The sequence below is a fragment of the Anastrepha ludens genome, chromosome 3 (genome assembly GCF_028408465.1).
Source record: "Anastrepha ludens isolate Willacy chromosome 3, idAnaLude1.1, whole genome shotgun sequence".
NCBI classification, from domain to species: Eukaryota; Metazoa; Arthropoda; class Insecta; order Diptera; family Tephritidae; genus Anastrepha; species Anastrepha ludens.
Genome location: NC_071499.1, coordinates 66,973,644 through 66,990,895, shown reverse-complemented (window position 1 = coordinate 66,990,895; position 17,252 = coordinate 66,973,644). Strand labels below are relative to the sequence as shown.

Below are 17,252 nucleotides of genomic sequence, written 5' to 3'. Positions count from 1 at the left end.
AATGTGCGTCTTAATGTTGTTCCACAAACGGAAGGACCTACAGTTTCAATCCAATTCTGAACGGCAGATATTTTTTATGAGGAGCTTTTTCACCATTGCCTACCGAGGGGCGACCGCTATTAGAAAAAATTATTGGATCGTACCAGATGAATACTGTTCTCTATCCGTCTAATTTCATGCATCCACTTTGAAGCCACATAAGAAATACTTTTTAAGCGCTTTATTCCAAATGATTATATAACTAAAATTGGTGGCTTGTTATTTTCATTACACAAAAATATAGTTTTGATGCTAGTTTTACTTCCATCTCAGCTCCCATTCACTATCATAGGGGTATCTCCGTTGCTTCGAGCCCGATCTCTTAAGTCTTCAATTGAATTGTTGAATTGATTCGCTGCTCATTACACAATTGATTTGAAGCCCCTCCTCGTATCGGCATTTCGGTACAAATTCGCACAAATATAAATAGCGGGTTCAAATCTACCCGTTTGTCGACATTTAACTTCGGCAAAACAGTTGAAAGTGTAACAACATAAAAGTAAAGTCAACTTCGGTGAACCAATTGAAAGTGTAACATCGTAGAAGTAAAGTCAATAGAGGTATTGCTTGAAACTTAAAAAAACTTCAAATACTCCAAAAACCTTGAAACTTTTCCAAATTTTGTATGAAATACACTTTACGTGAATCATAAAAGTCAAATTGTTCATGAAAATAGCATAGCAAATAGCCTAATATCACTTTCCATCGAGCTTGCTGAAAGAAACAACTTACTTACTAGAACATTTTAAAAGGCACCAATAATTTTGGAACCGAAATAAGTAAAGAGCATTAATTGAAAACAAATGAGTTCTTATAACCAATTTTCCACAATAATAAAAAAAAATGTATATATGGTTGGCATTTGTGAAGAATAAAAGTAAGCGATTGAGTGCGCGTAATGGCTCAATTTGCTGCCGGTTATATTCCTATGCATATACACAAATAATTGTGTACATACGCATGAGTACGTTTGGTTACATATAAGAACTATAATGCGTCAAGCGTTCTGAAAAACTCTCCGCACTTAATAGCCACTTTAAAAAATAATTCTTTCGACGCACCATTAGCATTGATGTTTGCTGCCCATTAAACGCATGCGAATGAATTCTTATTGTGAATTTAAAAAAAATATCACATCGACATTGTGGAATCCTAATAGTAAATCAGTTTTATAAGTTTTATTGCGGTAAATTTAGAAGTTTAATGGCTTAACCTATTTGGCATGTAAACTATTCTTCATAGTTAGGAGGGGATATGTACATATGTACTTACAGTTACGTATGGCATATAAATCGAAGACTTAAAAAAATAATTAAAAATACTGAAAATGGAATTTGGCGAAAGATGAAACATTATACACTAAAACAAAATGCTTGGTTATTAGAATAACAGATATAGTTATAAAAATATCGTAGGGAAACTATACGACCGCTTAAAAGCGACTGTTATGAGGGATCCTGTGCTGCTATAAAACTCATACAGCTCATTCTTTCATCGCAGTACTCTACTGTCTTTATACCTTCTGCTCAAATATGAACGACACGTTATCAATAAAACGGTCCGCGGATGACATATGGCAAAAATAAATTTTTTGTTTTTTGGTAGGACTGTTATAAGCTTACATGACAAATTTCAGCGTGATATGTCACATAGTTTATTTTCTGACTGTAAACAAGTCAAGCTCGAGGGTATTCTTCGAATTTAACGATTGGAAATTCAAGTTGAACAAAGAATTTGTTTGAAATTTTGTTATTCCAACAAAATTTCGGCTTCAGACGCCTTATAAATGTTGCAGACAACCTATGGGGACTCTGCTCTATCAATTGTCTCAAAATGTTTTCCACGGAGCGGCAACTTGAGCTTGGGAAACAGGAAAAAGTCACATGGAGCCATATCAGGCGAATACGGTGCTTGCGGAACGATATTAACATTAATTTTGTTCAAATAATCGCGAACAAGACGTGATGTGTGAGCTGGTGCATTAACGTGATGCAAGAACCATGACTTGTCGTCCCACAATTCCTCCCTTTTAAGACGAATGTTCCCGCGCAAACGCTGTAAAACGTCTAAATAATATTCAGCGTTAACCGATCGGCCTTGCGGAAGGAACTCCGAGTGCACCACACCTTCGTAATCGAAAAAAACAGTCCGCATAACCTTAATTTTTGAGCGTCTTTGGGGTGGTTTTTTGGGCAAGTTTTCAACCGATGTACGGCCCTCTTTGAACGATTTGTACCACTGGAAAACACGTGCACGCGATAGAGCAGAGTCCCCATAGGTTGTCTGCAACATTTTTAAGGCGTCTGAAGCCGAAATTTTGTTGGAATAACAAAATTTCAAACAAATTCTTTGTTCAACTTGAATTTCCAATCGTTAAATTCGAAGAATACCCTCGAGCTTGACTTGTTTACAGTCAGAAAACAAACTATGTGACATATCACGCTGAAATTTGCCATGTAAGCTTATAACAGTCCTACCAAAAAACAAAAAATTTATTTTTGCCATATGTCATCCGCGGACCGTTTTATTGATAACGTCTCGTTCATATTTGAGCAGAAGGTATATAATTGGCGTTTACACCCTTTTCTGGGTATTTGGTCGAGCTCTTCCTCCTATTTGTGACGTGCGCCTTGATGTTGTGCCACAAATGGAAGGATCTTTATTTTTAAACCGACTCCGAACGCCAGATTTTTTTATGAGGAGCTTTTTCATGGCAGAAATACTCGTACACTCGGAGGTTTGCCATTGCCTGCCGAAAGGCGACCGCTGTTAGAAAAATGTTTTTCTTAATTTTGGTGTTTCAACGTGATTCGAACCTACGTTCTTTCTATGAATTCCGAATGGTAGTCAGGCACCAACTCATTCGGCTACGGCGGCCGCCAGCGATACATACATATTTTGCTACAGTCGCCTTCGTTATTCACTGTTGTTGTTGTTGTTGTTGTTGTTGTAGCAGCATAAACGTTCCCCGTGCATATACGAGGAATGCTGCTGAAGTGACAGTCCTTGGTCGGATATAAATCTGGGTCGTTCCGGTTACCTAGAACCGACTGTCGTGGGTACGTCGACAATCACTGTCGAATCGGATGCTTCAACTTCTCTGATTTAAAATACTATTTCTATCCTTTACTTGGATAGAAAAGTTTCCAAGCTATAATGCAAATCTGCTCTTCACGTTAGACACCAGTGTGTAGCTCTTAGTCTTAAAGTAATACCGGTCACAAAACGTTCTGTTAGCTCTTACACTTGCTCATCATTCCTGGAAGTGCCATCATGGATGAACTGGCAAGGAGGGGATCTGAACTTGTACGGTAACTGGACAGCTTTGGCCGAGAAGAAATGAGCACAGAAGTAGGGCTCTCATCAATCTAGGCCAACATTCCATCAGTACCGTGGTTGCTATCATCACCGGGCACTGCAAAATGGGCGCACATAGGAAACGTATGAGGCTTCCCTCAAATGACTTCTGTCATAATTGCAGAAACGAAGAGGAAGTGGTGAGCGTTGAACAGTTCCTCTGCCACTGTTCCGTTCTTGCTAGCACGCGAATCGCCCTCCAAATTCCTCCTTTTTTGGTTGTCTTGGAAGCTTAGAATCGGTGACCGCCCACAGTCAATGTTTCATCATTTGTCTGAGGGGCGAGGTAGTTGCACCATATTGGAGAGGTTGGAACTTGAGTCTAAATAGTGGTATCACAATGGAACTTCAGGCCTTAGTGGGCAACCTATACACCCTTATGGATAGTGGCAACCACCGTAACCTAGCCTGCCCTTCCTCAGAGAATTTCCGGTAATTTTTCATGACCATATCTCAAGCAATTTTCATTGAAGAAATTTGGTTTCCCTCTTCTTATTCTTTCAATTGAACTAACAAAATAAATGAAAATAAAGACAGGAATGTGAGTCATCCAAACGACGGATATTCCGAAAATTACGCGCATTCACGTTTTGTTTATATTTTTTGAGTTCGCTTTCACGACGCCTCTTACATTAACCACGTACGTTCGCGCACGCATTTTCTGGCACCTTTTTTGACAATTAAAATTTTTTTTGCATAAATTGCAATTTATATATGTAAGTATAGTTAGTTGCAAAATTATAAAAGCAACACGAATTGACAAGTTTTAACTATTTATTTTTTAATCTCAATTACTTTTTATACAAACACCATATTGATCGAAATTTTCAACTTTATACAAGATTTATAAATATTCAAAAAAATCAATTGAATTTAAAAACGCATATGTGTATGCAGTTTTATATCTCACAAACCTTTAGTTCGACAATTGTTTTCGACAAAAATTTTCCAAAAATTTTGAATTCTATTTAAAAATTATCCATAAAATTTTAAGGTTGGTCTTATGTGGTTAATGTTACAGAAGGAAATATATATTTATAAAATAAATAATTAAAATTAATTTTAAAAACTTATATAGGCAAAACTTATCACTATGTTCAGTTCACGTTCTTAGCCCTAAAGTATTGCTACTAATTTCATATCTGATATGACATGTATGAAAGATGGATATTTAAATCCATTCTTTGTCACTTTACACTGGCATTAGCTAAAATGTTTGTGTTTGTTTTACGTGTTTGTTTCACATAAATCTGTAAATAGCTTGCCCAAACGTGTCTACAGATTCATCTATTGTGCCTTTGAATTCATGAAAATTAACATGGCTTATGCCCTTTTCGAGGTTGAAAATATGGATTTTTGTACTTTTTGTATGAAATTTTACTACCGAAACCTTTTGTATGAAATTTCAGTACCTTAGCATAAGCGGTTTCAGAGAAAAGTTCTATGAAGGTTTCAGTTTGTATGTGAGGTGCTTCGCCCCCTTTTCCCATACCTATCACTTTGTAAAAATATATGCATAAAAACAAATCTTCGTAGCACAATTTCACACCTATACCACGCCTGATTGTCCCATTATCAATATTTTAGTTGTGGTGCTATTTAATTTGCAAATTTCAATAACTTTTGAATGAATTATTAATTTAAAAAAAAGTGTGGAGAGTTTTTAATGCAGAATTTTTAAACATTTCAAATGTGGTAACTGGTTTCAGAAAAAAATAAAAATTAAAAGAAAATGCAAATTGTTCAGAATTATTTGAGAGGCAGTTTTCACTGATCAGATTCTTTCATGTAACAAAGTTATTCCATTGTTGGTGCATAAACTAAACTAAATTTCTACCTACTCAGAAATGTTGCAACTTAGCAAGGGTTAATTAAAATCTCTTAACAATTTATCATATTTTAATTTTCAAACTGAAATGATTCAATGAATTTTTTGATAATTTTTTTTTTTTGTGCAGTTCGGTAATCTCCTTTCTTTCTATGCAGCCAATTATTCATCAATATTCTTTTATTACATCTTAGAGTTTTTAAGCGTTGCATTTTTGAGACTCAGCATTTATGATATGAAAATAAAATTTGCATGCAACTGCAATTAAGCTCTGATGTGTCTTGTCTCAGCTTGCCGTGGCTGTCACTTTACACGAACTATTTGTCAGTTCATGGTCACGGTATTTGGCCAGCAACTTCCATAATACGGAAAATCGCAAACGGAAGCCTGTGGTTGGCTGTTATACATATATATGGATGTATGTATGTACTCGAGTGAAGGTATACTATATATGTATATGCACTTGTGTGTGTGCATACATAATTCACCAAATGTAACATTCAATGTAATTGCTTCATTGAATTTCCGACCGTCATCTGTTGGCTCATTTTCTTGGCCAAGGTCTAGGAAACTAACAACAAAGATTGTTGCTTAATAACCGACGAAATGGAAGGAAAAAAAACACACTGCCGTTGATAAATAGTGATCCGGTCCGGAAAACTTGTATACCATGACGCGACACGGCAACTGAAAACCAAAACGAAAAATTTCAGACAAGTAATAGATTTTTTGAGCTAGTCACTTGGAACACGCTTCGTGCAGCAAAAGTAAAATTGCAAGCGTAACACCGTTATAGGCATAAAGCTTATAGCAGAAAATATTTGTAACCAGTATTAGCGGAGAGGTGACCTCAAAAAAGCTTCGCGAATGGAATATGAAAGTAAAAACAAGTAGCCAAAGTATATATTTTGCGGTATATTTTGAAAGCAAAAGTACGAAAGAAAATGGAAAAGAAGTAGCGGCAAGAAATCTCGTTTCTGTTATGCAATCGCTTAAACACAAATACTAGTTAAAAAGCTATAAACTAAACCGGGATACTCAATGTATGCCATATGCATGCTAGCGTGCTAGCATCATATTATATATATGTATGTGTGAGTGTTTACAAATATTTATTTTTTGTGATAGTTACAATGACAAAAACTACTGACTTGAAGAAAATCTTACTTGTAGGTTTGGCCATTTGAATTTTCACATTACAACGTTGGTTGAATACCTCATTAATGAGGATTTCAATCGCCCACTGGACTACTATGAAGTGGTACGACTTGTATTTTCAATTTACTCATATTCAGCTAAGGAAAATATTTACTAATAAAAAATAATAAAAGAAATATTGACTCCTTCAGTGATAATAATAGTAATGATAAAAATGCTAAGCCCTTCTGTATTATTTGCTTAGCAATACATTTAAAATAAATTTTATCTTTATTTCTCTTTTTACTTAATTCCTCTAGCTCCCTAGGGCAAGAAAAACTACGACACTCACTCAGCGTTGGTTCACTGTATATTTTTTTATTTATTATTAGGTGCGCAACTAAGTTTTCGCTGTTTTTTTGAAATACAACTTTATTTTGAAAAAATGGTTCCAAGTGAATCATTGAAAGTATTGTCCACCGCTGGCTACTACTTTTTCCCATCTTTCTGGTAGATCTTGTATACCGTCGCTGTAAAACTGTTCATCTTTTGAGGCCATCCACGGATTCTCGCGCAGAGCTCGGCTTAATCGCATCAATTGAAGTCGGTACTGATCCACAGTGATGGTTTCGCTTGGTTTTAACAGTTCATAATAAATAACACCAGCTTGGTCCCATCAAATACATAGCATAACCTTCGCAGCGTGAATATTCAGCCGAGGCGATGACGTAGAATAATGATCGGGCAGTCCCCATGACTTTCTTTTCTTTGGATTGCTATAATGAATCCATTTTTCATCACCAGTCACGATGCGATGAAGAAAACAACGTTCAACATCCCTTGGTTTTAACTTATAAGGAACCCAAGTCCCCTGTTTGTGAACCATTCCCAAAGCATGCAATCGCTTGGAAATGGATTGGCGGGTAACTGCTAATACTGAAGCAAGCTCTTCTTGCGTTTGACACGGATCCTCATTGAGCAATACCTCCAATTCAGCGTCTCGAAGGTTTTTGACCTTCCTTAACGCGGACAGTCGTCAACATTAAAATTACCATCTCTGAAGCGACGGAACCAATCTCGGCACGTTGTTTCATTTAAAACAGCAGTTCCTTAAACTTTCTGTAGCTCTCGATGCGCTTCAGCCGCCGTTTTTTTCGAATGAAAGAGGAAAATCAACACTTCCCGCATATGACGATTATTCGGTCAGTCATTTTCACAAAATCAAAAACAAAATCACTAATGTGTCGAAGCAGTTTGTTTACCATATGTCTAAGCTTGGTTTATGACGTTTAGGTTATGTTAGAATCGACTAGCACACACTGCTGGGGCATCTGTTGACAAACAGCGGGAACTTAGTTGCGCACCTAATATATTATTTATCCTTTATTTAGCTTTGAAAACATATCCCTCTCAATGGCTTCTCTTTTCTCTTTCTATTTTATAGTAAAGAAATGTATCTAAGTTGTGTTTACAATGCTTATACGTTTACAACTGTGTATGGCAGCCTCAAACTCACGTACAATTTTCTCTTTTCAGTGGATGATGCTTCCGGTCATTATACATCTGGCTTCTTCTATGGGAATAACTATTGGTTAGGTTCGCTATCGCTATGTGAATCAATTTACCACGAGGATGAAGATGACAGATTAAAAGCAAGGAATGCTAAAAACTCGGGCTTACCGTTTACCAAAGCGCATACGCAGATCTATACAACGGTCTACAATGAGAATCCAACATTTGTTCCGGGTTTCTTCGTTATAAAACTATTCGTGAATGAAACGATTCCGATATTTGTGGTAAATATGTTTAATATAAAATAATTATTTATAGAGGTACAATAATTTCAATTTAAGATTTTATCAAAGTTTTTGGTATGGGAATAAGTTTCCGCCCCGTAAAAGAAGTGTTGCTGCTGATACTATTTTTATGTTCGCTCTAGTAATATAGTATACTGTAGTAGTAGTAATACTACTAGTAATATACCGGTGCTTTGAAAGTGTATATGTTAGGTCTAGAACGCAGTAGTTGGCACTCGTTTGTAGCGTGAAGATCCTTTTTTATCTGACGTCAAAATGTCTACACTCGTCCCGAAAAAACAGCATTTATGGGAAGTCATGCTTCATTATACGTTTTAAAGAAAAGTGCAGCTGAAACGTGTCGTATATTGATCAATATTTACGGTAATCACGCTCCAAGAAATACAACTTGTAAAGAGTCGTTTCGACACTTCCAAAGTGGCAATTTCGACGTGAGTGATAAAGATCGCGAAGGGGAACCGACAAAATCCGAAGATACTCAACTACAGACGCATGTCGAACCCTTGACGATCTAAAGAGTCGGGTGTTGACATATCAACCGTCGGTAAACGTTTGCACGCGATGGGAATGGCCCAGAAGGCAGGAAACTGAATGCCACATCAATTGAAGGAGAGGGATATCGAGAGACGTTTGGTGACGTGTGAGATGCTTCTTGAACGGCATCATCGTCACTGGCGATGAAAAATGGATCTATTATGATAACCCTAAGCGTCGAAAAAGTTGGAGCCTGCGAGGTGAACCAATTCCATCGATAGTTGGTGTGCATCTGGTGGGATCAGAAGAGTGTCATCAATTATGAACTCCTTAAGCCATCTGAAACCTTGACTGGCGATAGTTACCGACTGCAGCTAATGACTTTGAATGGAGCTCTCAAAGAAAAGCGGCTGGAATTACACGGTAGACATGACAAACTGACTTTTCTGCATGGCAACACCACGCCACACGTTGCTAAATCTGTCCAGAAATATTTAGAGGCACTGAATTGGAAAATCTTGCCCCACCCGCCGTATTCCCCAGACATTGCACCTTCAGGTTACCATATGTTCCGATCAATGCTGTTAGCTCTTACTGGAGAGCGGTACACTTCTTACGAGACTATCGCAAACTGGCTCAATGAATCGATCAAGTCAAAAGAACTCGAATTTTTCGTTAGATGAATCCGTATGCTGCCTGAAAGATGGAATAAAGTTGCAGCTTCCAACGGCCCATACTTCACATAATATTAAGTAGCATTTAATTGTTTAAATAATTCGTAACTTTGGCTAAGAAAGGACGGAAACTTATTCCCATTCCCAATACAATATAAGGCATCTTGATAAATTCACATAGAACTGTATACTCATACCTAGTTGTGATATTTTGAGCTTGAGGCAATTTTTTACTTGGCATATAATTATTGCCGAGGGTCGCTTTCTAGTATTTGATGTTCATGCACGGAGATTCGAATGTACGCGATCCCGTATGGTAGTCACGCACCAATCCATTCGGCTACGGCGACCGCATACAGTAACACAACTTAGCAAGAACTGATATCAAAAATTTCAATATGCTCTAAATTTCATCGAATGTTTCATTACTCGTCTTTACACTCTTTATTACAATAAAAACATTAGAGATTTTCAAATAAATATCATTTTTACTTTCAAAAACAGTAAGTCGAGTGTCTGATAGTTTACCTAATGCAAAAAGTTGCAAGAGGAACCAAAAACCGAGAGCGAAATAATGTGAGATAGCTGCAAATTTCTGCTGGGAAAATTTTTCTCAGTATAATTTTCTTGCTTAAAAAACCACTCATTAAAAGCAGGTAAAATTCAATTTATACAAATCAGAAAATTTTAATTTAGCGTTGGGAAAAATAAATACCATATGATATGAAAGACGTCAGTAAATATACTTTAGACTTAACGAAATGTGCCTCGAGAATACATTATGAGCGGCTTTTTTCCACTTTTCTTATTTCACTCTTGATTTTCATTGTAAAAAAACTATCACCTAACCGCGGAACCAACAATTTTTACTGGATTCTGTACATTTACTATTTTGAATATTTGTCTCTTTGAAAGATATCAGATGGAAAGATGGCAGAATTGCGCTGCTGAATAATAAGCCGCCTTCGATTCGCCACTTTTCTGCTTTTTATGTCTGGGCTCTGCTCGCTTAGCGAAAAATTTGCATGTGAAACCAGCAACAAAGTTATCGAGCAAGATTCGCCGCTAGCGAGTACGGTTATACCTCATAAAACTGGCATAACTCACTATTTTCCCAAACAAATGTAATTTTTGGCAGTTCGTTTCCAGCGCTACCAAGATATGTTGATTTATACTAGTAGCTTCATCTATTCGTCCCTTGCTAACGCTTGGTGAAACGAAGAGGTATCGTGTTCGATAACTTAAAAATTGGTTATAATTATTTCTAATTTTTCCCAGTACTCATTAGTTAACGCCAAAAACTTGCTCATCACTAAAAAATTCAGAGAGCAAAGTCACCGCTCGATGTGAGAGAGATGTTCATTTTGTACTGGAGAAATTTTAGACAGCAAAAATTATCCATCACGAAAGCATATAATCTGAAAGCATATGACTGAACATTTTGTAAGCAAAGAAATTTATTTTTTGCGCCTCTGGTCTTTTGTGCTCTGGCTCGGGTTTGAAATTTGCAATTTCCTGTCAGAAACGATAAAATGGAAAATTTACCAACAGAAAACAAGGGCATATAAGTATTTTTGTGTTTTTTTTGGACATCCCAAAAATGTTTTAACAAAAACTGATATGTGTTCTTTTACCGTTTTTTGCAAGTAAAGTCAAATTTTCCCTTTGTGAACTCTTTTGCTGTTTTACTTTTCTCTTGATTTGGATTAATAGCTGGGAATGGTTAGTTTTGTTATCGAACACAACTAATATTTACTGAAAAACAGCCGAACAAACCTAATAGCAATATGGTCTATCAAGCTCGAACTTCTTACTTAGCAATATTTTATTTTGACATTTTTCAAAGTTTACTGGTACATCTTCTAACGTTGTGGAAAATCCACATCGTGCTGAAAGGGTGCGAGAAGTAAAAACAAAAAACTTCACGGCAAAAACGGCATATCTGGGAAAATAGAAAAATTTTACCAACACTGTTTGATGCGCATAGTCTAGCGATGTCGTTTTGAAATGTTTAATTTTTAATTGAATTAAAAAATTAAAAAAAAACCGATGCTAAAAGACCCTGTACTTGCCATTTTGATTTCACACAACAGAACTTTAAGTACTTACATACATATTTAGTTAATCATTTTTAGTTACTCTCACATTCAACTCGTATTTGTCCATTCACGGACATATCCCCCATCCTTGAGCAAATTGTATGCTTTTCAATTTCGCTAATTCCCAAAACTTGTTTCCATAAACTAATAATTGTTTGTCTTAACTTATTTGATAGCACTAAGGTGTTAATTGAAGATAGCTTTTTTTAACAGTTTTACTTTTTATTATAGAGTCACACATAACCACGTTTGTAAACTTTTTTAATTCATATATATATTATATTTAATTTGCACTTTAGACTAGAACCATCTACGTTGGCGTTTGTTTACCTTCCAGCTGTTCTACCAATGAAGTTAACACGTTAGCAGAATTCACACAGCAGCCCACCGAGACGCGGAATATTAAAGTGTTGGATGTGCGAATGCCCAGCAACAAGAAATTCAACCTATACGACGACCGAACATTTTGGATTTTAATGTGAGATTAATTTTTTAATCTATACTTCTAACATACTAAATTCATTTATATCCGAAATCCTTTAGGTAAAATTTTTGTACTCATGCAGTACTTACATACATACATACACACATACATGCATACTTGCATACATAATTGGGTGTTTGGCCGAGCTCCTCCTCCTATTTGTGGTGTGCGGCTTGATGTTGTTCCACAAATGGAGGGACCTACAGTTTTAAGCCGGCTCCGAACGGCAGATATTTTTATGAGGAGCTTTTTCATGGCAGAAATACACTTGGAGGTTTGCCATTGCCTGCCGAGGGGCGACCGCTATCAGAAAAATGATTTTCTTTAATTTTGGTGTTTCACCAAGATTTGAACCTACGTGCTCTCTGTGAATTCCAAATGGTAGTCACGCACCAACCCAATCGGCTACGGCGGCCGCCAGTACATGCAGTACTTAGTTGCATATAATTAAGTATTTTCTCCTCATTCGTTTATTACCACCACTGTATAGTTAGAATAGGGCAGTGCAATTCCAGGTAAAATTGCTCACATTTTTGAGAAAGAGCCTAATTTAAATAATTCGGACTTGGAGGGCTGTGGTATACCGAGCCCGCTTAGTTCAAGATACTAAATTTAAAAATCTTGGCCACAGTGTCTCAAATTATTTATATTAAATTTGTATATATTAAATTAAAATAATATATTGAAATATATTAATTAAGGCGAATCTATTAAAGATGGTGGCACCAGAGTAACAACAACATTTACATGTATTTTGTTCTTGCAATTTTGTGTACTGATTGTCAAAATGTCCATGAGAATGTAAGCAAACAAAGCAACAACAAAGAATCAGGCCACTTTAACAATCAAGAAACAAAAGTGGCACCGCCTTGAACGAAATCGTCTTGCACCAAACTGCTCAATTTTCAAAAGTGTAGCTAAGTGCTTTCATATTTTTTATATATTTTCTTTCTTTTCTTTGTTTTTTTTTGTTCGTCAATAGGCACTGCAGCCATGAAGTTGTGTTTTTCTAGAAAAGTGTTTGTTTTCCTTTTCTGCCTGTACTTCTCCACATTTCCCAATAAATTACGAATTTTCTATAAAAACTTTAAATCGTTACCCACCAATTGTTTTCAACATACCATATACCTACTCATATGTTGATCGACCGAATCAGAGTAAAGTATGCCTGTTGCAATACGAATGTCACACAGAACAACTGCTTCTTCCACATCGAATACAAAAATTATCTGCGAACAAAAAGTTTATCTTAGATACTTTTTCTTCGCGGAATAGACACTTGAAGAAATATCTAAATGCATAAACATCTAAATGCATTTTCCGAGTAATTTGATGTAACTTTTACACCAGCTTCACTCTCACCCGCTAATGTAACTGATGACGACAAAATTATTTTCTCTTATTAGTGCAGTTGAGCCAGTAGCCCCATCCAGACTTTTCTCTATATTATAATTAATACATTTTCTCACCAAACGCCTTTTCTGATTCTATAAAAAATGTATGGCCCTAAAGCAGTACAGCATTAGAAGTGGTTGCGGGTGCGAACAATGGCATTCCATAAATATGTATGTATTACGCGTATATCCTTTGTTGGGTCTTTGGCCGAGCTTCTCTTTCAATTTACGATGTGTTTCTTGAAGTATTTTACAAATGGTCGGCTTACAGTTTTTTACCACCTTCAAATGGCAGGTCGTGTTTTATGAGAAGAGGTTCAAGTTGCTCTACAGGCTTCAAAATCGATAAAATACTAACACGAAAAATGCTGCATTTATCTGTCAATCGAAAAGGGAGGATTAGTGGACCACCACCTACCCCGCCATCAAACTTTAATTTGTCGACGTGGTTACACCACTAGGTGGCATATGCTTGGAATACGGCAGATATTTTTATTTTTTCCTTAAATATGCATATTGGGATATAGAAGCCTCTTCCCAACGCTTAATTTTTCTTTCAGTTCAGCTACTTTTTCCAGAATAATACCCAGATATTTAGAGATTTATTTGATAACGAACCTTAAGCGATTTCACGTTAGTTCTAGTGGAGCTCCCGCTGGCATTTGCTACAAGAGTTTCACTATACTTACCTACAATTGTGGTAACTCTAGCCTCCTGTATTACTGAATAAAACCAGTAAAGCAACACAGATATGAAACGCGGTTTCAGTAGATTTCCCCTCTTGATAGTTATGTTCACTATTACACAGCAACGGGACATTGTCACGAATGCAATCCTTGCTAGCCAAGCAAAGAGCGTTCCAAAATAAGGATCTGAAAGAGTTCTTGTTTTATAGCTTTTTTTGAGTATTTTTGCTTTTTGGAAATTTCAAAAAAATGTTACATTTTCTGAAAGCTTTTGGAGTGTTTAGCATTTCTTGAGCAATTATATAATGGAACTTAAAAAAATTTAGTGCAGCGTCTTGCTAAGTGAATTTTATACGAAAAAAATAACAGAAGACAACTCAATTTCACCAAAAAAAAATACCACGAAATACTGGACTATGCCACCAAAACCTTTAAAAAAAGAGCAATTGATTCGAATTGATTCAAAATTAGCCGTAAAGCGCCTGGAATTCATCAGATTTGGAATCATTTTCCAGTACTTCTTGCAGAAGACCCGCGTTGAGTAAAAAATTGCTAATAGAGGACTCCAGAAACAGCCCATTTATGAAGGAAAGCTCCGACATATACGAACTATAGCTCACAGAAGAGTCTTTTAGGATAATTTTGACTAGCCGAGAATGTTTAGTTAGTAGGCATTACATTAGTTTCATAAATGAATAAGGGTGTATGAATATCTGCATACGAGTAAATGATGTGCTTTTTTATTATTTATTTGATAATTTATTTTATTTTTTGTTTTTGCTATAGTGTCATCTCATTTCTGGTTTTCATACTCATAATTACCGGTACTCTGTACGAAATTTACTTAACACATCGGTTGAAGGTAGCGATCCGTCGCCAGGATAAGGAGATGATGAATAATAGTGAGACCTCGTCGGGCATTGGATGTGCCTCATCCGATTACGGCGATTCCATGGCACATGAATCGCTTAAGAAGGAGTCCATAAAGGAATCGCTAAATGAGTTAAATATCGTACTGAATATGCCGCATGAAGTAAACGGTGGTCCAACTAGTAGCAACAACACTTCGGATGAACATCTGGAGGGGCATCTTCACGAACCGGAAAAACTAAGCGTTTACTCCGAATTACTACTCTCATTCTCGGCCATTACCAACTTCAATGCCATCTGCGATAGGAATGTCGGCGCCGATACCATCCCCTGCATACATGGACTTCGTGCTTTTTCAATGGCGTGGGTTATACTCGGACATACTTGCATTGTAGTTTTCAAATACTCAGACAATATGGAGATGCGCAAAGAAGTTGAGAAGAACTTTTTCTTCCAAGCCATCACCAATGGGCCATTCAGTGTGGACACATTCTTCTTCATCGGTGGTTTTTTGGTCTCATATTTGTATTTCCGCACGAATGCCAAGGGAAAATTAAATAAACTCACAAAAGGCACCAGCGAACTGGCGGCTGGTACTGCACACTTCCTCGGATTGGTCGCCTATCGTTTTATGAGGTACGTAATTATTATTTTTTTTTTTATCTAATAAACGGTGCAGGCTATATGAAAAGTTTTACAAATTGAAAATTTTGAAACTCTTCGCAGGTTGACAGCACCGTATATGTTTGTGCTTGGAGTGGTGCAGGTAACTATGAAATATCTGGCTGCATACTCGATTTTCGATCCACCGACGATGGATCATGAAACGTGTCCAAAATATTGGTGGCGCAACTTACTGTATATCAACACTTTGTTTCCAGTCGATCAAATGGTAATGAGTTATAGTTAATTTTTTTTTACTATATCTAATTTTTCTTATTATTATACCCCTCATAGTGCATGTTGTGGAGTTGGTATCTGGCCAATGACACACAATTCTACATTATTGGCGCCATCATACTGATCGTTGGAGTACGGCATTTTAAACTCGCCGCAGGTACAACTCTATGTTTCTTGGTATCATCTTGGATCACCACGGCTATAATAGCATTTACCAACAACCATCGGCCCGATACTGATGATCCGCTGGCTCTATTCGATAAAATATATGATAAACCCTGGACACGTTTGGGTCCATATCTCATTGGTATGGCTGTTGGTTGGATATTGTTCCGCACCAATTGTAAAATACGTTTGCCCCGTCTCACGGTGGCCACTCTCTGGGCACTTGCTCTGCTCAACCTGTTTGTACTGGTCTTCGGGTTATACCGCGCTGAATTATCACAATTCATGGCGGCAGCTTATAGCTCGCTTAGTCATTCAGCCTGGGCATTATCTTTGGCATGGATCACGATTGCGTGTTCCACAGGATATGGCGGCTACATCAATTCATTACTCTCAGCTTCTTGTCTATACCCCTTTTCGCGTGTCACTTACTGTGCGTATCTGGTGCATCCCATTGTCATACGATCAATGGCGCTCAATACCGACGCACCTCTTCACTTAGGCGGTGATACCATGGTATGTTGGAGGATTAAAAAAATTATATATAATATTTTTAATAAGATTCTTATGATTTTTAAATGATAACACCGTGCGACAGTTAGCCAGGAAAAATTGCATAGGTATGGTAAACCATAGATTTCTCAGTTTTTCATTTTCTCATAGATCAATTTGCTAAAGAACTTTATTGTATCAAAGAACTAGATTTTGGAAAAAATGGTTATAAATATGAATATAAAAAGAAAGAGGATATATTAAGTCATACAAAATTTGTTTGGTTACTTTTCGTCAGGTCAAATATAAAGCAGTAAAATTATGTCCCTTGAAAAATTTAATTTAAATATTTTAGAAATATCCTAATGACTTATTTTGAAAAAATATGTATGCTAATGGCATCAGGTGTTTTTTTAGCTACATGAGAACTATTGTTATCGATAGCTGTGGTATGACAGCTGACAATGGCAAACTGTGTTGGCATTTCTGTTCAGTAAAAACAAAAAAAAGGCTCCTCATAAAAATATCTGCCCTTCGGAGTCGGCTCTGTAGGTCCCTCCATTTGTGGAACAACATCAAAACGCACATCACAAATAGGAGGAGGAGCTCGGCCAAACACCCAAAAAGGGTGTACGCGCCAATTATATATATATATGTACATATATATAAAGTTTGCCAAGTCATCATGAATAGTTTAAGAACAGAAAAATGTTCCAAATTGGGAAAATTTACTTTGGAAAAAATCTGTTCGCCAAGTTTCGAAATGTCGATTCATCGCCGTTCTCAACTTGTTGGCTTTTTCCCTCCGACTACGTGGAAAATTTTGCGTAATAATC

General features: G+C 36.7%; 1 protein-coding gene across 1 annotated transcript in view; it reads left to right on the top strand.

Annotated features, from left to right (window-relative positions):
• Positions 1–17,252, top strand: part of LOC128858150 (O-acyltransferase like protein) — a 58,758-nt gene that overhangs the window by 38,845 nt on the left and 2,661 nt on the right. The window contains exons 2-6 of the mRNA XM_054094161.1: positions 7,898–8,157; positions 11,725–11,903; positions 14,776–15,495; positions 15,586–15,751; positions 15,817–16,440. Of these exons, the coding sequence (XP_053950136.1) occupies positions 7,898–8,157; positions 11,725–11,903; positions 14,776–15,495; positions 15,586–15,751; positions 15,817–16,440 (1,949 nt within the window). The remainder of the gene's footprint in view (positions 1–7,897; positions 8,158–11,724; positions 11,904–14,775; positions 15,496–15,585; positions 15,752–15,816; positions 16,441–17,252) is intronic.